Raw genomic sequence first — 26,481 nt, 5'->3', positions numbered from 1 at the left:
TTTCTTGATGGTCTTATAATACTATAATTTTCATTCAACCAATATAATTCCATCCCAACAAGCTCTTCCCTCTCTTTTCCCCGGACAGTTTTGTTTTGCTATTAGGTCTTTCTTTACATTTGCTGCTTATCACGTTGCAGTATTATGTATTCCTTGACTTCCACTGTTCTTGCCCTTTCTTCTTATTTCCTCATAATGATATCTTGTTGCTTGCAATGCAGTTTCTTTGTGTGATCCTAATTACATTAGCAATCTAAGGGAAAAGAACATTATGTTTTCATGATTTTCAGTAACAGTTCTATTTAAATGACTTTTCTGAACCACACATCATCCTAACTATTGAATGAATGAACATTTCTTTTACTTTAGAAAGTTTTTTTATTCATGGAGGAAACTCAGAGGCTTACACTTTTTCTGAAATGTACCTGAAGAACTTAAATCTATTCTAAGGCTTTGTTTTTTAGAAGATCCATACAAGAGTCCACCTTGTAACAGAACACAAACATCTTTGAACTATGGAATAGCAAATCGTCATTTATTTCTTCAGCTAGCATTTAATAAACCCCCTAATACTTGCCAGGGATTATGCAGATGCTAAAGTAAAAAGCACAGTTCCTGGCATGAATAAATTCCAGTGGGTGAGACACACTGCCACAGATTTAGCCACATCACGGTGCATTTGAAAGCACAGAGAAAGACCATCTACCCCAGTGGGGGTGGTTAGGAAAGATTGCCTAGAGCACTTGGTGCTTGAGCTGAATCTGGAACAATTAGCATTTTAGGTAGAGTGCAAAGAGACAGAATCCTGACGAATGGGCACATTGGTGACAGAAAAATCCAGATGGGCTGGAGAGCGGGCAGCATGCAGAGGAATGACTAGAGATGAGCATTTGGAAAGAGAAGCAGGGAGCTCTCACTATTCACTACCTTCTTCCCTCTAGAGCTGCCCGAAGTCTCCAGTAGAGCTTCTAAACAAATAAACCTCCCATGTTCATTAAACTCGGGGCCAAGTGTTGGAATATCAAGAGTAGAAGACATAATCCCTGCATTCGAGGGTCTTACACAGTCTGGTGGAGGAAGCTAGTATATAAGCAAATAATTATAGTGTGGTGTGTTAGATACTAAGCTAGAGGTTAATAGAGAAGAGATCAACTGTTTTGTTGGAATCATAAAAATTTCCATGAAAGAAGTGAGCCTTTTTTGAGACAAGGCCTCACTCTGTTACCCAGGCTGGAGTGCAGTGGCAAGACTGTGGAGGCTCACTGCAGCCTTGACCTCCTGGACTCAAGTGATCCTCCTGCCTCAGCCTCCCAAGTAGCTGGGAGCATAGGCATGTGCCATCATGCATGATTAATTTTTTATTCTTTGTAGAGACAGGGGTCTCACTATGTTGCCCAGGCTGGTCTCAAACTCCTAGGTTCAAGCAATCCTCCCTCCTCAGCCTCCCAAAGTGCTGTGATTACACATGTAAGCCACTACACCTGGCCAAAAGAAGTGACTTTAAAGCAGAGTCTTGAAAACACAGCAGGATTTCAGGAAAAAGAAATAGCAAATGGAAGTAATTGAAGTTTATAATTGATTGGCTAGTGTTTTTGTGGACCTATACATACTTTATTGTTGCTGGAACCTAAAGTTCCAAGGGGGAAGTGGAAGGTGATGAGGCAAGAGAGATAGACAGAGGCCAGTTTATAAACAGCCATATAGGATGTGCTTCTAGGGAGTTTGATGTTTATCCTATAGGCCATGAAAAACTAATGAAGGACTTTAGAAGGGAGGTAATATGCCCTTACTTGCATTTTGAAAGGTTTGTTCTTTCTAAGGCTATAGCAGCAGAGATACAAATGAGGGGACAGCTTTGAGAGCTATTAGGACATGCCTGGTCTTCTTTTAACAAAAGTAAAATGACAGGGTCATCATTCTTTATATAAATCATTGATTTCAAAAATATCTACAGGCCAGGTGCAGTGGCTCATGCTTGTAATCCCAGCACTTTGGGAGGCCAAGGCGGATGGATCACTTGAGCTCAGGACTTTGAGACCAGCCTGGGAACATAGGGAGACCCCTATCTCTACAAAAAATATAAAAATTAACCAGTGTAGGGGTATATCCTTGTAGGTCCAGCTACTCAGGAGGCTGAGATGGGAGGATTGGCAGATCTGGGAGGTCAAGGCTGAAGTGAGCCATGATTGTGCCACTGCACCCCACCCGGCATGACAAAATGAGACCTTGTCTCAAAAAAAAGAAGAAAAAAAGAAAGTCTATGCTTTTAAACATTCTCTCCACACTTATAAACCATAGAACCTGATTTAGAACTTTCATATCTCACTTCGAACCTCTTTAATGTTTTTGTTTTCAACCCACAATACAGCCAGTTGAGAAGATGTATTTGATCTCCATCTTCAAAAACTTAATTCTAATAAGTAAGATTTTTTTAGCCTCAGTAATACACTGGCAAATGCTGAACAACCAGCTCTTCTGGAGAAGGAAACCCTGATTTGTATTGTTTGCCAATTTCTGTAGTGTAAATACTCCTGTCGTAGCTGTTTTCAAGCTACCAATGTGACATCACTGAGCAGGAGTTGAGAAGACGAGCAACATTACATTATTAGATAGAATTTCCATGTTACAGACACAATAGAGGTGAACAACTCAAGAGCATAGACAGTAATATACAGTAAAATAATTAGGAAATGGTGAGGTTTGAGTACATATTACCTTTGTTTTCAATATAATGTACTTGATTGTAAGTCTATATAATCTAATTTTTAGTAATAGCTGTATTTAATAACCACCAAAATTCTTTTTTTTAAAATACTAGTTCTAGGGTCCATGTACACAACATACAGGTTTGTTACATAGGTATACATATGCCATGTTGGTTTGCTGCACCCATCAACTCATCATTTACATTAGGTATTTATCCTAATGTTATCCCTCCCCTTCCCGGCCACCCCACCACAGGCCCCAGGGTGTGATGTTCCCCGCCCTGTGTCCAAGTGTTCTCATTGTTCAATTCCCACCTATGAGTGAGAACATGCGGTGTTTAATAACCACCAAAATTCTTAAAAGTAGTCAGTGCTTGGGAGTCAATGCAAGCTTGCTCAAGGCATCACTGCACATACTCCTCTTTTCTAAATAATCGAAATGATATTTATTAATCCAATTTTCACTATTTAATTCTCATACATAAAGTAGAAAAATCTGTAGGCAAAGCACTGGAGAAAAGGTAATACCACCTGAGGAGTGGTATGATGTATAAAAATAAATGATAAACCCATTAAGGGTTTTAAAATCTACTCTGTTTTGCATACTTATCATTATGTGAGTGTATTGAAATAACATAAAAGATAATCAGTTTCATTTTTAGTATTGATCAAAATTATAAGCCATAGATTTTAATTTTAACTTTAGCTAGCTAGCTCATAAATAGTAAATTATGTAAGTAAAAAATGAAATTATTTAAGGCCTGCATAAACTATGACTGTGTGAGTGCTAGAGTGCAATATTATCTATCAAATGCCTTCAAAATGTACTTTCTGTTAAAACATCTCTGAAAGGAAAACAGAAAAGCAACAAGCAACTTTTGATGAATTATCTGAAAGAGTGCACATAACATCCCACCAAGAAACAATGGCAGATCCCCATTAGGGCAAAAAAGGTAATTGGAAGTATGTGGGTTCACATCTGAGCAGACGCATCCCAAACCACAAATGTCTGAGCTACAGCCAGAGAGAACACACTGACATATGCTGTAGCTTGTCCCTCTTCTACCACCATAGGAAAAAAAGAACTGCCAAAGATCCCACTCAGACTTCTCAGTTCTCCAGAATTGATGCCGTGGGAAAACCAGGAGGTAATGTGGGAGTGGGAACCAGATAGATCTGGGTGGAATCCTGGTTTTGCTTCATACCAGTTGCTTGTTTTGGGGGGCAAGTCACTTAAGTTCTTTGAACCTCAGTTTCCCAAAATAGAAATAGGAGAAGGGAATATCTTATCAAGTGCTATTGAAGACATACAAAGTACTTCACATAACAAGTGGTAGACAGATGTTATGAAAACACAATCACACAACAACAATAAAACCACCTTCGGATGTATGAAGATGGTTTTCCTTTTTTCCTGCCCACCCAGGCATCATTAGCTGCTTTGAAGATAGCAAAGAAGGGTTCTAGGCTGTTAGATTAGCTCTTCTGGTTTTATTCTTAATATGACTCAGGTTAGAGAATCTTCTCTTTATCTCTTTCTTTCCATCCTCCTCTTATTCAACAAATATTTTTTACTGTGTCAGAAACTGTGCTAAGCTCTAAGCACACAATGTTCAGGAAGAATAGTAACAGGCATAGTAGAAGTGTAACAACAATAGATAACTTTTATTAAGCACTGACTGTTGAATAAAAGACATCTAGGCCAGGCGCAGTGGTTCACGCCTGTAATCCCAGTATTTTGGGAGGCCAAGGCGGGCAGATCATGAGGTCATAAGTTCGAGACCAGCCAGGCCAATGTGGTGAAACCCTGTCTCTACTAAAGATACAAAAATTTAGCCAGGTGTGGTGGCATGTACCTGTAATCCCAGCTACTCGGGAGGCTGAGGCAGGAGAATTGCTTGAACCTGGGAGGTGGAAATTGCAGTGAGCCAAGATCGCACCATGCACTCCTGCCTGGATGACAGGGTGAGACTCCAACTCAAAAAAAAAGACATCCATGTCTGCCTTTACCTAATTGACAGTCTGGTATAGGGAAACATATTTACATAATCGCTCAGGACCAGAAATTTCACATGTAACATATTTTTCTCAGTTTTTTTGATACAGGACACTAAGGTTGTATGAAACCTAAATGCTGGTAAACCAATTTGGAACCAAAGCTCAATACTAAGAAGTTAAATTAAAATTATTCTTTACTTTCTGCTGAATGATTTTGCTTAAATATTTTTGGGGGCAAAATACAAAACCTATACTGAATAAAGAAGAGATTGAAAAAAAAAAGAGATTGGTGAAAAATATGTGGTTAAAGAAAGGGAGTAAGAATATTACAGATAAGTGATTCAGGAATAATTAAGATATAATTAATTGAAAGTTAATAATACAATTGCAAGGTAGGGTTTAGGCTTTTTAACCTATAAAACAATTTGGATTCCTGAAATCAGCTGTCACCTAAGATAGGCAATGGATGTTTTCTTTTTAAACTTTGCATTTGTTCCTAATCTTCCCACTTTCCACCAAGTGACAACAAATTTTGTCTCTTAGTGACTGATTCCCAGCCTGGGATATACAAGTGTGGTAATGGAAATCTATGGGCCATTTAATAGTTGAAAAACACCAACAGGTTTACATTTACCTGCAATAAGGCTACACAAACTAATTCAAATGTTATGTTTCTCTGCTTTCATCAGAAATTGCATCAAGTTATTGCAGGAACTAGTTATCTTAGGCAGATTAGCTATTGATGGCATCATGGAATTTGTTGATGAAATATCGTTTTAAAAGATGGGGCCCATGTTGCAGGAGGTATTGTAATAAGAGGTCTCTGGTTCTGAAAAGCTTAGGCTCCCTAGTTTAGTTAAGAAATATGTTATGGCGGGGACTGGTGGCTCATGCCTGTAGTCCCAGCACTTGGGGAGGCTGAGGCAAGAGGACTGCTTGAGCCCAAGAGTTAGAGCCTGAGCAACATAGTGAGACCTCGTCTCAAAACAAAAACAAAAACAAAGTGTATTATGTTTAAAACAAAAAGAACTTGGCTAGTTAATCCAGCAGTATTCTGCAGGAATAATTTATGAGGGAAAAAAACGCAAATTTCCATATTAATGTGCATTTCCCTAGAGAGAACAGAGTGTTTTGCAAACACATTTGTATCTCAAAAATGCATGTAGTTCCATAAAAGACCATTTTAACAGCCTTTATATTTTTTAAGGGATGTTATTACTAGGTGTTATATCTTGGACTTCTGGAGATCACATGGAAAAGTTAGAATTGCATTTTGACTTTAACTTTCATTCAGGGTTTCGATGGACATTAAAAAGGCAAAACACTTAGTGTTCAGCCTCTTTTTTAGTGCGTTTTTCTATTCTTAAGGTGTGTCTCACATGAGATGTTCTTAAATTATCCACTGTAATCTGTCTTTTATATTACACATCTGCAGAAGCCAAAAATAATTTGATGCACGACTTTTCTCCCCAGAGTTTCTTATTATATAATATTTACTGGTAAACTATTTTGGTAACTTATATTAACAGTTATAAAGATTAATATGTAATATGTTCTCATATAGAATTATGAAATTTCATGTTGCAAAACGGAAGTTTAAGGAAACATTACGTCCATATGATGTAAAAGATGTCATTGAACAATATTCTGCTGGTCATCTGGACATGTTGTGTAGAATTAAAAGCCTTCAAACACGGTAAGCAATGAAAATGCCATTCCTTGTAAAGGAATGGGCATAGAAACTATCTAGGAAGAACTTCTCTTTGGTAGAGTAAACCTCTGAACTCCTATTTTTAATTCATTTTTAGTGGGCAAATGGAATTTGCTTTTAACATTGGTTTTATTTTGCTTTTAACATAGATATAACTCAGGCATTCAAAGCATCCAACTGTCTCATTTTCCTCATCTGTAAAAATGGAAAGAAAGTTAGTTCTTGCCTCATAGGGTTGTCATGAGGATGGAATGAGTGAATGCATGTAATTCATAACATGTAACAGACCTGGTACTGTGTCTAATAAACATCAATGGTTGTTGCTGATGTTTGAATTATTACTGCTGCTCCCAAATTATCTAAATTCCATTTATTATCTAAATTCTAATCATCCTTTGGGAATAACCTAGTATTTGTCCTTCATTACGTTTCATCCAACCATCCAACCTGTGAAGACAGGCCTTTCTCTGACCTTTATACAGTAGTAGAGTCTACTGCAGAGCACAAGAGCACTCAGAATCTTGGTGTGCTGGGCCAAAGTTGAGACTTGGCCCTTGTGTTGTTTCCTGGTCGCAAGTGTGTTCACCTTGCTCTGGGCTAAGATTGAGCTCTTTCCTTCATTCATGTCCTGTATGGCTCTAGATATACAGTATCCTTCTAGTAGCATCTTGTTGAGTGATTAAAAGAAATGAATTCCATATGTTAATTCCAACCACATATAGTTGATTGTGATTATCTCAAAGCCAAAATATTTAGTAAGTTCAGTTTTTGAAGAGCCTTGCTTTATTATCAGCACAAATCACCAGCATTTGTGATTGTATAGTGCCCAAAATGCAAGGACTGAGTCTTGAACTTTTTTTATGTCCCCACAGCACACTTAGCCCAGTGTGAGACATAGAATGGGCCCTTAGTAAAATACCTGTTCATCAATTGCTATAGAAATAACAATTTGTTAATTCATTCAGCAGGTAATTATTGAGCCCATCGTGTGTGCCAGGACCTGTGGACATCCAGAGACTGATAAAATAATGACCCAGACCTTGTAGTTTGCAGTTTAGTAGATTAGATGTCATGGCAGGAAGTGAGTACTGCCTATGTTTCTCTGCAGACAAAGTAAACTGGAAAATTGTCAATACTCTTGATAATTCAATTCTAAACACATACAAAAAAAGAAGAAAGTGATTCTCATTTAGGCCGATCAAGTTTTCTTGGAAATTGCTTTAATTCATTCTGTAACATCTGTAACACGACCAGAGATTGTGGTCATATTACAATCTCTGCCTAGATGGCCATGGCCTTCTAAGTTCTTTAATAAAACTGTCTATGATTCCCAAGGTTTTATAAAGTTGAACTGCTACAGAATTTATAGAACCAATCTTGGGTTTCTAGCTCATGTATTTTCTCCAACTTGAATTCCAAAAGAAAAAGACCATAGCTTTCTTATCTGCTTATCTTTCACATATGTACAATAAATGCTCATAGACTAATCTGTTCTATTAATGTAAGATAACTGTAGTTATGATTTTTGTCATATTTTGAAATGGTTAAATTCAGGAACTGCCTGATCAGAGGTAGAAACATATTACTTTGTAGTTTAGGACACTTTTACTTCTGAAGATCACCTGTAAGTGATTTCATCTTGGACAAGAATAATGAGAAAATTAATCTCATGTGTAATCTCATGTTAAAATAAGCATATCAACTGGAAGAAGTTCTTTCTTATTTCATCTTACATAAATTGAAGATAACTGTTTTTATTTTTTTTTTTCCAAAACTCTTCATTCTGGCCTAGGGCAATCTCCACCTTCAGCCCTCATAATCAGATCTCCTCTTTCTCTGATAGTGTTGATCAAATTCTTGGAAAAGGGCAAATCACATCAGATAAGAAGAGCCGAGAGAAAATAACAGCAGAACATGAGACCACAGATGATCTCAGTATGCTCGGTCGGGTGGTCAAGGTTGAAAAACAGGTACAACTCAATTACGCTGGGTAACTTTTTAGCCAGAACTTTTTAAATCAAAATGTATTGCCGGGCGCTGTGGCTCAAGCCTGTAATCCCAACACTTTGGGAGGCCGAGGCAGGTGGATCACGAGGTCAGGAGATTGAGACCATCCTGGCTAACACGGTGAAACCCCATCTCTACTAAAAATACAAAAAATTAGCCGGGCGTGGTGGTGCGTGCCGGTAGTCCCAGCTACTCGGAGGCTGAAGCAGGAGAATGGCGTGAACCCGGGAGGTGGAGCTTGCAGTGAGCCGAGATGGTGCCACTGCACTCCAGCCTGGGCGACAAAGCGAGACTCCGTCTCAAAAAAAAATAAAAATAAATAAATTTTATTATAGGCAATTGTATGTATTACAGTGATTATTTTAAAATAAATAAAATCACAAAATAGTGAATAAAAGTAAATGTTCTTTGTGTGTAGATAGTGCTCTCTGAAATACTTTGGATTTCCATTTAAGGAATAGAAAATTTCATCTCATCAATTAATAGTTAATTGGAACCAACTGTAGATTTCCAATAGTTGAAAATTGTTTAAAAATAACAAAGATCTATTCTTCATTTGTGTTTTGGTTGTTTCTTTTTTAGGTCACTACTTTTCTCTTTTTTTTTTTTTTTTTTTTTTTTTTTTGAGAGTCTCACTCTATTGCCCAGGCTGGAGTGTAGTGGCGTGCTCCCGGCTCACTGCAACCTTCGCCTCCCGGGTTCAAGTGATTCTTGTGCCTCAGCCTCCCAAGTAGATGGGATTACAGGCATGTGCCACCATGCCCAGCTAATTTTTGTATTTTTAGTAGACACAGGTTTCACCATGTTGGCCAGGCTTGTCTCAAACTCCTCACCTCAGGTGATCCACCTGCCTCGGCCTCCCAAAGTGCTGGGATTACAGGCGTGGGCCACAGCACTCAGCAGGTCACTCCTTTTAAAAATAAAACAGGCCGGGCGCGGTGGCTCAAGCCTGTAATCCTAGCACTTTGGGAGGCCGAGACGGGCGGATCATGAGGTCAGGAGATCGAGACCATCCTGGCTAACACGGTGAAACGCCGTCTCTACCAAAAAAAATACAAAAAACTAGCCGGGCGAGGTGGCGGGCGCCTGTAGTCCCAGCTACTCTGGAGGCTGAGGCAGGAGAATGGCGTGAACCCGGGAGGCGGAGCTTGCAGTGAGCTGCGATCCGGCCACTGCACTCCAGCCTGGGCGTCAGAGCGAGACTCCATCTCAAAAAAAAACAACAAAAAAAATAAATAAATAAATAAATAAATAAAATAAATAAAACAAGGCCGGGTGTGGTGGTTCATGCCTGTAATCCCAGCACTTTTGGAGGCCGAGGCGGGCAGATCACAAGGTCAGGAGTTCAAGACCAACCTGACCAACATGGTGAAACCCCGTCTCTACTAAAAATAAAATAAAATAAATAAAACCTTATTGTAATTCTGATGACACATTGAATGTTTGTTAACCTCGAGTCTGTTGTATCTTCATATAAAAAGACAATTTTCCAGAAATCAAATGGCTCCCCCAATTTAATCAAAAATACTTCATGTATTAATTCTGGAGCATTTTGTACCTTTTGTTTATGTACCTTTAAATTCAGAATCACCTAGAGTGATACTTAAGGTCTTGATTTTGATTTCATTACGGAATAAGTTCCTTACTAGACTTCTGTAGTTTCAGAATGTCTTCATAGAGGAGACTTAGGAAAGACAATCTGGCGTGAATGGGAAGTCTTTTTTTTTTTTCCAGACAGGGACTTCTTTGTCACCCAGGCTGGAGTGCAGTGGCACAATCATGGCTCACTGCAGCCTCTACCTCCTGGGCTCAGTCAATCCTCCCAATTCAGTCTTCCTAGTAGCTGGGACTACGGACAAGCACCACCACACCCGGCTGATTTTTGTATTATTTTTGGTAGAGACGAGGTCTCGCCATGTTGCCCAGGCTGGTCTCAAACTCCTGGGCTCAAGTGATTCTCCTGCCTCAGTCTCCCAAAGTGCTGGCATTAGAGGCTTGAGCCACTGCACTCAGCCTGGAATGGAAAGTCTTAAAGTTGCATTTTTATAGTGCTTATATGACTTTTGAGAGGCACTATTTAAAGAAGTGGCGGCGGGAGAGATGCTGATAAAGACTATATAGAAGCCAAAGTGTCCCCATCTTCCTAAGTCCTCCTCTGGCCCCATCATTGCTAAATGCTACATTCACTAAGGGTCAAGACTGCATCGTACTTTATGTTCAATATTTCTTTAAATGTGTCGGCACACCTTGGCTTCATTTTTGAATTCTAAAAAATGAAGTCCATTCCTAATAACAGATTATACTCATGTGTAACCATTTTCCTCACTTCTAGGTGCAGTCCATAGAGTCCAAGCTGGACTGCCTACTAGACATCTATCAACAGGTCCTTCGGAAAGGCTCTGCCTCAGCCCTCGCTTTGGCTTCATTCCAGATCCCACCTTTTGAATGTGAACAGACATCTGACTATCAAAGCCCCGTGGATAGCAAAGATCTTTCGGGTTCTGCACAAAATAGTGGCTGCTTATCCAGATCAACTAGTGCCAACATCTCGAGAGGCCTGCAGTTCATTCTGACGCCAAATGAGTTCAGTGCCCAGACTTTCTACGCGCTTAGCCCTACTATGCACAGTCAAGCAACACAGGTGCCAATGAGTCAAAGCGATGGCTCAGCAGTGGCAGCCACCAATACCGTTGCAAACCAAATAAACACGGCACCCAAGCCAGCAGCCCCAACAACTTTACAGATCCCACCTCCTCTCCCAGCCATCAAGCATCTGCCCAGGCCAGAAACTCTGCACCCAAACCCTGCAGGCTTACAGGAAAGCATTTCTGACGTCACCACCTGCCTTGTTGCCTCCAAGGAAAATGTTCAGGTTGCACAGTCAAATCTCGCCAAGGACCGTTCTATGAGGAAAAGCTTTGACATGGGAGGAGAAACTCTGCTGCCTGTGTGTCCCATGGTGCCAAAGGACTTGGGCAAATCTTTGTCTGTGCAAAACCTGATCAGGTCGACCGAGGAACTGAATATACAACTTTCAGGGAGTGAGTCAAGTGGCTCCAGAGGCAGCCAAGATTTTTACCCCAAATGGAGGGAATCCAAATTGTTTATAACTGATGAAGAGGTGGGTCCTGAAGAGACAGAGACAGACACTTTTGATGCCGCACCGCAGCCTGCCAGGGAAGCTGCCTTTGCATCAGACTCTCTAAGGACTGGAAGGTCACGATCATCTCAGAGCATTTGTAAGGCAGGAGAAAGTACAGATGCCCTCAGCTTGCCTCATGTCAAACTGAAATAAGTTCTTCATTTTCTTTCCAGGCATAGCAGTTCCTTTAGCCATACATATCATTGCATGAACTATTTCGAAAGCCCTTCTAAAAAGTTGAAATTGCAAGAATCAGGAAGAACATGAAAGGCAGTTTATAAGCCCGTTATCTTTTAATTGCATGAAAATGCATGTTTAGGGATGGCTAAAATTCCAAGGTGCATCAACATTAACCCACTCATTTAGTAATGTACCTTGAGTTAAAAAGCCTGAGAAACCAAACACAGCTAATGCTATAGGGTGTATGAATATGTCAAGTTTAGGTCATTTAGAAGATTTGACACTGTATTTTGAAATTATGGGAGTAAATACCTTCAAATTTCAGGCATTTCTGCTTTGTGACTAAATACAAACTACATTTTCAAGATTAGGCCATAATGTATATTTAAACACAATGGCTATCAACAGCTGCTAATAAGGTATCAACTAAAGCAGAATTGGGGAACAATAGAAATGGCTGCTTATTTCAAGATATATTTGCCAACCCGTTCCTATTCAGTCATTTTATTATTAATGTAATTTGAATGTCAGTTTGTGTGCTTTTGGTGATTTAGCGCTGTGGCAAGCAATTTTGCACATCATTTTCATGTTGTTCTTTATGACAAGAATGTTCTTCAATTAGAAAATGTGCAAATAATGAAATTCAGGGCCAGTGGGGCAAATAGACTATCTGACATATTTGACTTTATGAAAACGTATTCCCTGATGGCAGAATCAACTTTGTAAGTGGTCAGCTTCTACACAAGCCTATGAAATACTGATCGGTAGAACAGCCATTGTGATTGGACTGGTTTCTCTGCAGTGGCGCCAACCCCAGGCTTGCCAATACTACCCATGTAAAGGGCAAGTGTGAGAAGCTATTCTCATTTTGCTGACATACAGGTAGGACCCTGGGGGACAGGACATTTGAGTGGGACTGAGATAGGAAAGGCTTGAAAAGAATCCAGAAACACCACCAGGAAGTTGGCAAAGTAAAAGAAAATGACTTCCCCCTCAAAGGGCATGAGAGGGAGAGAAACAAACCAAAATAGAAGAACTAGACTTTTTAGAAAATGAGTATTGCTAGGGAATTCAACTACCTAATCTTCCCTTATTCTTATATATAAGCAGAGAATTTTTGCAAGGTATTTATTTTTTAATATGCCCTGAATGTCTTTTGCTATTATGTGTACATTTTGCATATGAAAGTCTAAGACGAAACTTCCTTTACTTTTTATACTGTAGTGAAAATTTTCTATTCTTCCCAAGAATGTTGTCCCAAATCTGAAATTACTGGTTCAATTTCCTGATATAAACATTTACAATTAGAAGCTAGATAGTACTGGCAGGGTCTGCACATCAGAACTTAAATATATCACAGCAGCAAAAAGACCAAGGGAAACAAAACGACAAATGTATTTATCAGAAAGCAAGCAATGCTGACTGCTTGTTAGAAACCCATCTAGCTATCTTAGGTCATCAGAACTTCAGCCAATGTAATGACATTCAAAAAAGGACATAAGAGATAGCATCAATTCAATTAAACCCTAGCCACAGGAGGATTCAAGAAAGGAAGTTGTTTCCTTGGCAGACATTAATGCTGCCCCCAGAAGTACTTCTCCAGCAGCCAAGCAGAATGATCAGGGTTATCAAGTGGATGTTCAAAGGAAGAAGGAGGCCCTGAACTCCACCAATCCTCCCCAGTCCTCCCCCAACAGGTTTTCTCAATCATTGACTCTCCCCTGCTTTTCTTCATTAACTCCTTATTCATTCCCTGGCAGTACGTTGCTTCTGAACTTCACCAGGCCTTAACCAGCCTCCATCCCCAAGTCAACCAGCTCTCCACTTTACCTAAAATGTGCTTCTCAACCTTTTAGAACCTTGTCCCTTTTGATAAACATGGAAATTTTTAAAGCTTCCTCTTCTCATCCCACTTGGACTCTGAGACAGTTGGAATCATTTAGAATCTTTTTGGCTGCTGGAAACACATAGAAGATAAAGGCTAAATTTTACACTTCAGTTAAGACTTTGTCAATCCTTTTAAGCAATTGTTTTCATTTTCAAAATACAGAATGTTAGTAAATTATGAAAATCAATTTTTCATCTTCATTCAACCTGAAGTGATGATTCCCCCTCCCAAGATTCCCCCTTCCCAAGAACATTGCATACACACACATACACACACACACACACCACTCCACTGACCTAAAGCCACACACCTGCCATGACTGGGCAGGCTGTCTCCCAGTATTAACAGAGGAAGAGGAGGGAGGCAGTAACTTTCAGGTAGCACTGATTCTTGGACATACTCTGTCCTGGGTCGAACCCCACTGGCAGCAGGAATTCTGAATGTATTGGGGACCCCTCCTTAGGCCTCATTAAGCCTCAAACACAGTACAGCTCACCCAGCATTGCTGAAGACCGAAGATTAAGAAAGAAAACCTACACACAACACTGAGGTCTTAATCATAGCAAAATGTGATAAACCATGTTGTGAAAAACTTTTATACATTGAAGCCATGACCATTTCGTGTCTATCTTACTCTAGCACAAAAATTAGGGGATGTTAAAAGATAGTTGTGTGGAAACTGTAAGGTTCTGTCTGTTGCGTTACTCTCTGTGGAAATGAGAGGGGTCTCCCATTTACACTAAGCAAAGTTCCATTGGTCAATTTTAATGATGTCTTGAAGCACAATTCAGCTGAGCACTGAGTAGCCATATGCTTTCTCAGTACAAGTGTGTCTGCCTTCAACATGTAGGGTTGATCAAGCTATTACTTAATTGCAAATATCCCTTGTATGAGATTAACTAAAAAAATTTTGCTATGTCTGATCTAAATGTTTGCATTTTGTTCAACTAAATTAATATTTGTAGATTGCAAGTTTTGTTTAAAATAACTTTATTGAGTTTTTAAGTCCTGATCTGTTCTAAGGTGCCTTTCTCACCTCCCATTGATTCAGTGATTCTGAAGTTCTTAATTTGCAAGTAAAATAAGTCTACTAGAGAGGAGGAAATCAGGCACAAAGTGACCAATTCTCATGCCCATTTGCAAAGCAAAACTATAAGGATGATGAAACCTGGGTAACTAAATTAATGGATCATTTCACTAAATCAGATTGAGGAAATATCATAAATATTAACTTGTCTCCCTAGAAGCTGATACTTTTCGCCTTAAATGACATGGTTGTGTTTTTGTAAGAGAAACTTAATCTAATATAATTATGTGCATTTAAGTGAGCAGTTCTAAGTCATGTATGACAATGCAATTGTCTGTTTCCTGAAAACAAATAAATCAGGAACACCATATCCATTTCAAGCTACCATTAAAGTGTAATTTCCTTTGCTCTCTTTTACTGGGATTATTTGTTTTAAAGTAAAACATTAAAAAGATGTCTATAAACAGCTAGTGTGACTATTTTTATCTGGAACTAACTAGATGGTTCTGAACTGACTGGACCAAGTCTACCAAACTGACTGTATACAGATTTTGGACTGAAATATAAAAATTATCTTTTTGCAGTGTTACTGAAGAAGTCTTTGGTATTTTGGGAAGGGGGGAGATTTGCATATGCTCCTGGGGTTTTCGTGAGAAATATTAATTCGGAATTGATTATAACTCACATACCACGCATGTGAGTTTTGTTTTAACTATAATAAAGGGATTTGCTAAACAACGTTAAGAAATGGGGACCAGGTGGGTACCCAAATGCTGCAGCCTGTGGCTACTCAGAACTACCATTTTAAGCACCTACCCAGCTCTGCCTCAGCAGGGAAGGGCTTCTGCTCCCAAAGGACCTTTTTTCTTCTTCCCTAAGAAAACCCCATTTTTTCTATTTCACTACCAATTTTGCACTAAGTTCCAAGGGTTAATCCCAGTGGAATTACTTTCAAGGAGATAAATTTTCAAGAGATAAAACTCTGGAATATAAAGCAACAAAGCCCAAAAGAGATGTTTTAGACAGGAGGAAGAATTAGGGAGTGTTATCCTGGAGGGAGGAAGGGGCTTCCCACTATGGCTCTAAAGAGATCAAATAGGTATGTGCCTGTTCTATCAACTTCTAGATGAGAGAAAAGAAAATTGTGTATAGTATATGCTTGCTTGACCAACTTAAAAATGTTAAACCGCTTCCAAACATTTTTGGAAATACTTTAGCAGTACTTCCCACTCCCACCATTTAAAGCAAAATATACTTACAACAGTCATTCTATCCTAACCATTCATGAAAATGGGCTGCCAGATCTTGAAGTAACAACTTTTATCAGTCTAGATTCAACTGCTTCGAGAATCTGGTACAAGTAAAAAGTGTTTCTTTGAAAAAACTTAAATTTTATCTTACACAGCTTTGAGATTTGAAAACAAAATAGAAATCTAAAAATGTTTTTAAAACAAAAATAGGCCAAGCACAGTGGCTCACGCCTGTAATCCCAGCACTTTGGGAGGACAAGGTAGTTGGATCCCATGAGGTCAGGAGTTCGAGACTAGCCTGACCAATATGGTGAAACCCCGCCTCTACTAAAAACACAAAAACTAGCCAGGCGTGGTGGTGTGCGCCTATAGTCCCAGCTACTCAGGAGGCTGGACATGAGAACTGCTTGAACCCGAGAGGCAGAGGTTGCAGTGAGCCAAGACTGCAGAGATCATGCCACTGCGTGATTTGTTTTTGAAATGTAGCAGATTTCTGCTACATTTCTGTGTGGGTACAGCCTAGGTATCATAATGGAGGAGTGAATATCTCAAACACTGGCGTGAGATTACGAGCACTTAAATAGTAGCTCTACCTGTAGATAGCTTTATGATATTCAGCAAGTCACTGATTTCTTAGTGCACTGGTTTTCCGATATAAAATTGGGATAATACTGACTACAGGCATTTCTGTTTTGAAATGTAGCAGATACATTACATGCAAACTATCGATTTAGGCACTGCCCTGGAAACCACAGCACCACAAAACTGGTGAATGGCAAAACTTTCCTGTTCAAATAAATACGAAGGTCAAAGGTACATTGAAATGATATATTACTCTTTGCCTAGTCACATGATTTACTCATTTCTCTTACCATGTTGGTGACTATTTTAAGTCCAGTATGCTCTAGGATAGATATCAGGGTTCTAGGGTTTCCATACACTGTCACAACACCTGCACCTACTTTTAGAACTTTTCACCTGTATGCTTTTTTAGGTTTGTTTTTGTTTTGTTTGATTGTTTTTGGAGACAGTCTCTCTCTGTCACCCAGGCTGGAGTGTGGTGGTGCAATCTCAGTTCACTGCAACCTCTACCTCCCAGGTTCAAGCAATCCTCATCCCTCGGCTTCCTGAGTAGCTGGGATTACAGGTGTATACCACCATGCTGGGCTAATTTTTTGTGTTTTAGTAGAGATGAGGTTTCACCATGTTGCCCAGGCTGGTCTCAAACTCCTGAGTTCAGAGGATCCACCCACCTTGGCCTCTAAAAGTGCTAAGATTTACAGGCATGAGCCACCGTGCCCAGCTGCTTTTTTTAATCTTTGGTGACACTCATCTGTTTCCATTACTTGCTTCTTCCTTCTCTGTTCCTTTGCCTGCATCACTGTGACTTACTTCCTGTATCACCAGTCCCTATCCATTCCTGTGCCCCCCAAGTAACTAGGTACTCACACCCTACCCTTGCTGCAGCTCAGGGTGCCACTCACCCTCACATAAGCCATGACGACATCACACCATGCACACCCCCAACACACAGATGCTTTTCAGAAGTGCTGGCGCTCCTCATCTGAGTCCTTGGCCAATGCTGCAATGCCCCGTTCCACCCCCGTTACCAGAAATCCCTCTGCTTGCTTGGTGGGAGAGGAGGCAAACCCCACTCCAGGATGGGAACTCCTTGCTCTTTTTTTTTGTTTGTTTTGTTTTGTTTTTGAGACAGGCTGGGGTGCAGTGGCGCGATCCCGGCTCACTGCAACCTCAACCTTTTGGGTTCAAGCAATTATCCTGCCTCAGCCTCCCTAGTAGCTGGGATAACAGGTGTGTGCCACCATGCCTGGCTAATTTTGAGGTTTTATTTTTTGTTGTTGTTGTTGTTTTATTTTTCTGAGATAGAGTTTTGCTCTTGTTGCCCAGGCTGGAGTACAATGATGCAATCTCAGCTCACTGCAACTTCCACCTCTTGGGTTCAAGTGATTATCCTGCGTCAACCTCCTGAGTAGCTGGTATTACAGGCATGCAACACCATGCCCATCTAATTTTAGCATTTTTAGTAGAGACAGGGTTTCACCATGTTGGCCAGGTTGGTCTCAAACTCCTGACCTCAGGTCATCCACCCTTCTGGCCTCCCAAAGTGTTGAGATTACAAGTGTGAGCCACCACACCCAGCCTAATTTTTGTATTTTCGATAGAGATGGGTTTTACCATGTTAGTAAGACTGGTCTTGAACTCCTGACCTCAGGTCATCCACCCATCTCAGCCTCCCAAAGTGCTGGGATTACAGGCGTGAGCCACCACACCTGGCCACTCCTTGCCTTTAGGGTAAACTAATTCTTCCACTCTGGGTTCCCAAGCCCTTGGTTGTCACCTGCTGCCCCTCTGCTTCCCCATATCTGCAGCATCTCACCCTTTCCCCTCATAAACATGCTTAAGCCTCTCTCCCATGTTACCAACAACTTTCCAGTACCCTCCCTTCCTCTTTATTTTACTCTATACATCATCTTGACTTTAGAAACAAACTGCGTCTTACAAAATAAATTATATAAAGTACTTCCATTTCCACCGCATCCACCCACTAACCAGCACATGACAGTCAGAATCACGCCCACCCAGCACCACAGAAAAGCTGCACTAGAAATTCATCCATGACCTCTTGAAGGCTAATTCAAGGGACACCTTCAACCAGCATGCCTTTTGGCTTTTCTGTAATAGTGGACACTGCAATCACTCTTTCTTTCTCTTAAAATGTCTCATCTTTTAGAACGCCACCCCTTTCCAGTTTGTCTCTATAAGTTATGGAGAAAAAAAAAGGATTTTTCCTGAACTCTCACTCAATAACCAACACAGAAGACTTCTGTGACCTCCGGTCGCCAAGACATGTATGGGGATTTCTCCCCACTGTCAAAAGACAAGATTACAACACATTCAGTCTGAAGATCTTAATTGGTTTTTGTTTGCAATTCTAAAATTGGGCAACACCTCCTTCTATACAATTGAATGAATGTTACAGTGAGTCAAGCAGAGGAGGCTGGTTTTATAAACTGAAAAGAGCTGAGAAGAGCAGAAACAGTAAACAAAATGTAGATTAGTTTCAGTTAATTTCCTCAAAAAGTTAAAGCAAAGGGAACTTCTTTAGAATGTTGGCTAAAACTGGCCTGTTTGGAAATTTAGTTATTGTCTCTATCTCTCTTGATTTCTCGAAAGGTCAAACAACTTAGTTTTGTCTTGGTGATCTGTAAGTTTAGCATGAGTGATTCTGCTGTGGTTTGGTCTGTTGGGCCTGGCAGTAGTAGTTCAATCCAAATCAATGGGCTCCTATAAATTTCCTTTAACACCACCAAGAGCCAATCAATCAGTTTTGCAGTGGACACAGCTGGGTGTCTTCAAATTAATTCAATTCTGGGCTGGGCTTGGGGGCTAACACCTGTAATCCTATAATCTCAGCACTTTGGAGGTGGAGGTGGGCAGATCCCTTGAGCTCAGGCATTCGAAACCAGCCTGGACTACACGATGAAACCCCGCCTCTACTAAAAATACAAAAATTAGCTGGACGTGGTGGCAGGCGCCTGTAGTCCCAGCTTCTCGGGAGACTGAGGCAGGAGAATCACCTGAGCCCGGGAGGCGGAAGTTGCAGTGAGCTGGGATCATGCCACTGCACTCCAGCCTGGGCTACAGAGCTGGGCCCCATCTCAAAAAAAAAAAAAAAGAAAAAAGAAAAAAAAATCAATTTTGAATTATCTACCTGGAAGTATCATTAGATCCCACAGATTGATGGCTCAATCCCACAAGACTGCCCTCCACTTCAGATGCCAATCACAAGCCCCAGGTTGTTTTACCTCGGCTTCTGACCAACTAGGGATAAATCGGGATTCCTACTCCTAGGATTGGACTCATTTGCTAGAGCAGCTCACAGAACTCAGGGAAACACATTTACTGGTTTCTTATAAAGAATATTTCAAAGGATATGGATGAAGACATGCATAGGGCGAGGTTATGAGGGAAAGAGTACAGAGCTTCTACCCCCTCCCCAGGCATGCCAACCTCCAGGAAGCTCCGAGTGTTAAGGTATCCAGGATCTCCACAAACCCAGTCCTTTTATGGTTTTATGGAGCTTCATTACATAGACAGGATGGATTAAATCACTGGCCATTGGTGATTAGCTCAACTTTCAGCCCCTCTCCCCTTCCCAGAGTTAGAGGTGGGGCTGAAAATTTCCAACCCTTTAATCACATCTTGACCTTCCCTGTGACCAGTCCCCACCCTGAAGCTACCCAGGGGCTCTCAGCCACCAGTCATCTCATTAGCATGCTAAAGACACTCATCAATTTGCAGATTCCAAAGGTTTTAGGAGCTGTATGTCAGGAAACAGGACTAAGACCAAATACTGTACATATTTCACACTGCCACAGTCCTACCTCTCTGGCTTGGTCATCTTTATAGACTTCTCCAAGCTCCTATTGTTTTTCATTTATTTTTTTTAATTTGTTTTTTATTTTTGCCAGGCCCCTCCATCACACGGAAATATTTCATTTTTTAATCTCCTATTTGCTGAGTGAAGGAGAACAATCAATTCAGCGACTTGAGCTGATTTAACTTTTTTTTTTTTTTTTTTTTTTTTTTTGAGACAGAATCTCACTCTGTCACCCAGGCTGGAGTGCAGTGGCATGATCTCAGCTCACTGCAACCTCCGCCTCCCAGGTTCAAGCAATTCTTGCCTCAGCCTCCTAAGTAGCTAGGATTACAGGCATGTGCCACCATGCCCAGGTAATTTTTGTATTTTTAGTAGAGATGGGGTTTCACCATGTTGGCCAGGCTGGTCTCAAACTCCTGACCTCATGATCTGTCAGCCTTGGCCTCCCAAAGTGCTAGGATTACGGGTGTGAGCCACCACGCCTGGACTGTTTCCCATTTCTTAACTGTAGGTGTTCCCATGGATTCCATCAGCCTCTTCCCTTTTCTCCCTCGGACTCTATGCTCTCCCCAGGTGGTCTCACTTATGATTTCAACTGCTAATGCAGAATGATCCCGCCCAATCACGTATCTCCAGCCCGGATGTCCCTCCTGAACATCACCTCTAGATTCTTCCCTAGGGCCCAAAGTCACCACAAATGCCCCAGATTAAAACAATTTAAGGGCAAGGATATCTCACTCACCTTATACCTGTAGCTTCTCACACAATACTGTGTAGTAGAGACTCAATATGTTAATGAACAGGTGTTTTGTTCACCCCAGGACTTTTATTTGGCTTTCAACAACTTCCAACCCCTCATTTCAGAGGTTCGGCAGTCAAGAGGAAAGTGAGATCATCAAGCCTCATTCACACTGTCTCACAAATGTAATCTGTTACTTTTCCCAAAGGTCTTTACTGTATAAAGTAATCTGTTATTTTTCCAAAGGGGCCTAGGAAGAAATTAATGCCACATAACCAGTAATCATGTTTCTACAAGACTAGGACCTAAAGAGCCCCACTCCCATCCCACTCAGACCTCACATTGTTGGTCTCTCTATTCCTCCCCATGCCCCAAAACAACTGCCTAAGACCCCATAGATGATACCCATGCCTGGACTTTGACCACTCTTCAGAAAGACTGCCTTCTGTCAAACTTCACTGTAGACCCCAAAAGAAAAAGGGGGACTATCTACTCTTCCCCATCCTTGTGCCCTGTAACACCATACTTCTGCTCCCCACTTCTCTTTACTTTTTCCTACCAATGCCACAGCCAGAGCCCAGCCTACACAGTCTTTGGATCCCAAGCCTTAGAATAACAACCCAGGCTTAGTGACTGCCTAATATTGTGTAAAAAAATGCTTCCTAGTTACCATAAAATATAATCCTTACCACATTACCACAAGAAACAACCTTCAATAGAAGGACATTTTTATCTAACTGGAAGAACAGGGGAAGGACTAACTCCAGGCAGAACACAATTTGTTCAATGACATCATCGAAGTTCCGGTTTATTTCTGTCTCTGCTGTCCTCCTTTTCAGCTGTATATTATTGGTGCTCCTCTTATTGTCTGCAAGATGACAACAGTGGCAACTGATGCCACACACCTCCTTAATCACATCTAACCAGAGACTGGAGGAGGCAGGAAACCCTCCACCTAAGTGCAGAATATAAATCCTAACCTGGTTAGGTTAATACAGGTCACATGCTCATTCCTGGACCAGTGAATCACAATGCGTATGGCCTGATTGGCTTATGTCAATCACCATTCCCCTTTTGGAGCTAGGGAGGTAGGGTACGTCTTTACGAAACAATAGTTCTATTAGAAGAAAGACGGTGAAAGAATCCAGGCAAAAGAAAGTTTCTCACCTGAGGTAGTCAGTATTATCTCAATTTTATATGGGAAAACCAGTGCACTAAGAAATCAGTGACTTGCTGAAGATCATAAAGCTATCTACTGGTAGAGTTACTATTTAAGTGCTTGTAATCTCACGCCAGTGTTTGAGATATTCACTCCTCCATTATGATACCTAGGCTGTACCCACACAGAAACCTTTTGTGACTGGGATTTAGAGATGAGAATTATGGCCTTAAAATACAAAATATTAATTTCATCATTTGTGATATGAAACTTGAGAGAGAAAATACTCTTTTTGCACATGTCTTTTACAAAATAAGTTTTTTCTCTAGTTTATGAGCCATCAATTATTAAATTATAGATTTAAAAGTAAGCATGATATTCTCCTTGAGAATAGTGTAGCTTGGTTATATTCTTCCTCAAGCAAATTCTTAAGTGTTTTTATACTTTGAATATGATCTTTCTAACTTTTATTTGGTAACTGGCCATGTAAAAACCGTGTAATTAACAAATCTTGTTGGCTTCAAAATAGATTGCAAATTCAACCATTTCCTAACACTTCTACCATTCTACTCTAGTCCAAGTCACCATCGTCGCTCTATGCTAGATGACTGCAATTGCCTCATTATGAGATATACAGACTGCTGGAGAAAGAAGAAATTTGAGTGGGAAGAGTTCAACTGAGGACAGGTTTAGCTTGCCGTAATCTTGGCTAGAGAGATCCAAATGTAGATTTGGCATTCGGAGAGTGTTCTGGAATGGATTAATTCACAGCTTGAGGGACTTCAGAATCTCCATCTGGACCCTTCCTCCCACCTTTCCGTTCTTCCCATTTGTGTGCACTTCAAGGTCCAGGAAAACCCTGGGGATCCTAGGAGGGTCCCTTTTCAGAAGCCCCCATTTTCACTCAACTCAGAGCAGCCTAACCAGGCTCCAGACCTGAAAGGAGCCGTTCCTGAAAGCGCCAACTTTTGTGCCTGGCTCCTTCCCTGGGCTGGGCCTCCCCAGACCTCAGCACTTGTCCAGAGAATCCCCTTCAGGGCTGAATAAGTTCATCCTAAGGAAAGAGAACAGCACATCGAAGGCTTTGCATCATAGGTAGCTTATTTTATTGGATTGCTTTGCCAATAACACTCTCTTACATTAAGGAGACTTCCCTCAGACACATGTCTACAAGATCCGAGAGGGACAGGTCCCAGCCACAAATTCAAACTTTCTTCAGTGTCTTTCATGTCTTTCTCACCAAAAGCAAAGCCAAGACTTCTCCTTTCATCCCCACTTTTCCAGGGGAGATCAGTCCTTAATTACAAATAGAGTGAACTCAAATGGAATCCCGAACAACCAATCACTTGGTAAGGGGAAGGCTGAGGAACGCTAAGACAGATGTTTCTACTTATCCTGGAGGCGAAAGACAGATCTCCGGTGTATGGTGGCACACTAATGGAGGCAACCAGGTCATGGTTGGTCAGGGGCTGGCTCCGGACACGCTCCAGCATCTCGAGGCCTGCAGAAGAAGTGCCCGGGGCTGGTGAAGCAGAGCCCATTACTGGGGCCCTTGGCAGGCCTGGACTTCACCAGGGACATTGGAGGGACGATGTCACCCCAGTCAGGCCTTCCAAGGTAACCCATTTATATCTCCCCACTACCCTCTACTCCCTGAGCATTTAGATGCCACAAGAGTGAGCCCTTCCCTTCCCAGTGAACTCTAGGAACCACCTGGATCCCCCAGCCACACAAGGGATCCTTCAATAATCCAAGGTGCCACACAACTCAGCCAGAACTCCACCATCAAGCCCTCCACTACCACAGTTCAGCCAAGGATACCTACCTTGATCATGACGACAGGAGTCCTGACTCCCCACACAATAGAACATGTGCAGCAGCCACTGCCTTGCCCTATGTGGTCCGACCACAGTCACACGAGTCTGGCCTGTAGCTGTGAACCAACTCTCCAGCTGAATAAGGGTGTGACTGTGCACCTCAATGCAGCGAAGGTATGTGTCACCGTGTCCTGTGAGCATAAGAGGTGAGAGGAGGGTCTGTCAACCACCAGCCCTTGGGGAGTCGGGAGATGGCCTTGGGGGAACGGATGTGTGACTGATGAAGGTGGAAAAGGAGTAAAAGATTGAAAACTGAGAAGACAAGGATGAAGGAGGGGACAAGGGCAAAGGCCACTCACCAAAGATGAGCTCCTCCTGGTCCTCTTCCATGTGGAACACCATTGGAGCATGAAAGTTTTCAGGCAGGGTCCACCACGGCTTCTTGCTGAGAGCACTTGTTCCCATGCCTATGCTCTGCTTTGACCTGATTCAGAAGAGGGTCACGTCCAAGCAACTGGTTGGCAAAGGACTTAGAAAAAGTGAGGGAAGGGCCTAGGCTCTATCCTTATAGGTACCCAAAACAACCCGCCCCTTGAACCACCTTAGGGTGGGTGTCCAATCCCCATAGGTCTTCCCAAGATAATTCATTCCAAGTAATTATCTGCTTTGAGGTAAATCCTTTCATGCCAAACTTAATCATCTGACTAGTGCTTGCTTTTCTGATGCCCCAGAATCAAAAATTTTCTTCACTCTAAATTCAAAGAATTCTGGAATGAAGTCAGTATTTTGCAATCAACAGTGTAAGAACTAATTCACGTAGGGATCATCAAGGGATGCTGAGACAAATGAGAAGGAGGCAGGGCAAGGGTTGAGGGATGGAGGTGCATGAAGGCTCCAAATGGGCTCCCTAGATTTGCACAGGTACTGGCAGCCACCCAGTAACCACATAGTATATTCCAACAAGACTGGGTTTGTTTAGTGTGCTGCATCAAGGGAGAGTAAACAACACAGGAAAATAAGCATATCATAGGGAGCCGATTATAGGAGTTGACTAGAAGAGAGTGTTTAGGGAGTAGGGACTAGTTTTTGAAAATGGGGCAATTGGGTGATTAACCTGGTAACTTTATCTGGGAGGTAGGGGTATTAATGTGGTCTTGATTGCAGAGTGTCAAATCTCTCTGGTTTCAAACATAGTTAGAGTGAACTTTCTACATCTTGTTGCATGACAGTCACTGAGCAACCTTGACTGGTTACAATATTTTACAAGAGATGTTTATGTTTGATAGGGAAGATTTGAACTTGCCTGTCAGTTCCCAACTGCAAGTTCCTAGGTGCTTTTTCACTTATCATCCTCCCCTTTTGACCAAAGACAAACTCAGCCATCAGGACTTTCAACTGTGGGGTTCAGATCTACACCACTGCCAGAATCCACTGATCACAAGTATATCGGGACAACATTGTCTACATCTGCATACAGTTGGTCTCTCATGTACATTTTGTTGTAAAATGTAATAGTGAAAATATAATGACCCGGCTGGTTAAACCTGGGAGGTGGAGGTTGCAGTGAGCCAGCTGGTTAATTTTCTTTTTTAAAATAAACGTGTTAACAATTATATGTCACTGTATAATAAACAAGAGGATATTTTAACTTTAGAAGTATATGTCATTTGCCAGGTGTGGTGTCTCATGCCTATAATCCCAACACTTTGAGAGACCAAGGTGGGTGGATCACTTGAAGTCAGGAGTTCAAGACCAGCCTGGCCGACATGGTGAAACCCCGTCTCCACTAAAAACACAAAAATACAAAAATTAGACAGGCACGTGATGCATGCTTGTAATCCCAGCCACTCCAGAGACTGAGGCAGGAGAATCACTTGAACTGAGGCAGGAGAATTGCTTGAACCCAGGAGGCAGAGGTTGCAGCGAGCAGGGATCGTGCCACTGTACTCCAGCCTGGGTGACAGAGTGAGACTTCATCTAAAAAAAAGAAGTACACATTGTATTATAATTAACCTAGGAAAACCCAACTTTGATTTTGACTTCTCAGTTTTTTTATGTTATTCTTAGTTTGGTAACCAAAAGAAAACTCATAGCATGTTTGAGTACTCACAATTTAGAGAATGTCGAGTAAAACTGAATATTCCTTTAATTTTTCCTTAATAAAATTAAAAGTGTAAATATTTTTATTAACAGTGGTCATTGCAAGAAATTCAGTAAAAGACATCTTAATAGTTTGAACATTTTGGACTTTGGGCCTGAATTTCATTTAATTATTTATTTTATTTATTTATTTATTTATTTATTTATTTATTTATTTATTTATTTATTTATTTATTTATTTTTTGGAGACAGAGTCATTCTGTCGCCCAAGCTGGAGTGCAAGATCTTGGCTCACGGTACCCTCAACTGCCTGGGCTCAAGCAGTTCTTGCACCTCAGCCTTCCAAGTAGCTGGGA

At 41.1% G+C, this 26,481-nt stretch overlaps 2 protein-coding genes across 2 annotated transcripts in view; one reads left to right on the top strand and one right to left on the bottom strand.

Moving 5' to 3' along the window:
- KCNQ5 (potassium voltage-gated channel subfamily Q member 5) overlaps positions 1 to 15,122 on the top strand; it is a 579,251-nt gene extending 564,129 nt beyond the window's left edge. Inside the window, exons 11-13 of the mRNA XM_031935624.1 lie at positions 6,268 to 6,399; positions 8,258 to 8,384; positions 10,754 to 15,122. Of these exons, the coding sequence (XP_031791484.1) occupies positions 6,268 to 6,399; positions 8,258 to 8,384; positions 10,754 to 11,716 (1,222 nt within the window). The 3' untranslated portion in view covers positions 11,717 to 15,122. The remainder of the gene's footprint in view (positions 1 to 6,267; positions 6,400 to 8,257; positions 8,385 to 10,753) is intronic.
- An 8,169-nt stretch (positions 15,123 to 23,291) lies between these two features.
- Positions 23,292 to 24,508, bottom strand: LOC111547442 (KH homology domain-containing protein 1-like). Its single transcript, XM_023219241.1, has 3 exons — positions 24,385 to 24,508; positions 24,034 to 24,216; positions 23,292 to 23,709 (listed from the first exon to the last, which is right to left on the bottom strand). The coding sequence occupies exons 1-3, from the start codon at positions 24,488 to 24,490 to the stop codon at positions 23,510 to 23,512; spliced, it is 489 nt and encodes a 162-aa protein (XP_023075009.1). The 5' UTR covers positions 24,491 to 24,508; the 3' UTR covers positions 23,292 to 23,509.
- Between the last annotated feature and the right edge of the window lie 1,973 nt (positions 24,509 to 26,481).

This window comes from Piliocolobus tephrosceles, chromosome 5 (assembly GCF_002776525.5).
Source record: "Piliocolobus tephrosceles isolate RC106 chromosome 5, ASM277652v3, whole genome shotgun sequence".
Lineage (NCBI taxonomy): Eukaryota > Metazoa > Chordata > Mammalia > Primates > Cercopithecidae > Piliocolobus > Piliocolobus tephrosceles.
The sequence above is the reverse complement of the archived record's forward strand: the minus strand, read 5'-3'. Positions and strand labels throughout refer to the sequence as shown.

Coding starts and splice junctions, on each gene's coding strand:
- LOC111547442 (XM_023219241.1), bottom strand. CDS start 24,490: ATGGGAACAAGTGCTCTCAGCAAGAAGCCGTGGTGGACCCTGCCTGAA. Junction 24,217..24,384: donor CCAGGAGGAGCTCATCTTTG/GTGAGTGGCCTT, acceptor TTATGCTCACAG/GACACGGTGACACATACCTT. Junction 23,710..24,033: donor CTCCTGTCGTCATGATCAAG/GTAGGTATCCTT, acceptor CTTCTTCTGCAG/GCCTCGAGATGCTGGAGCGT.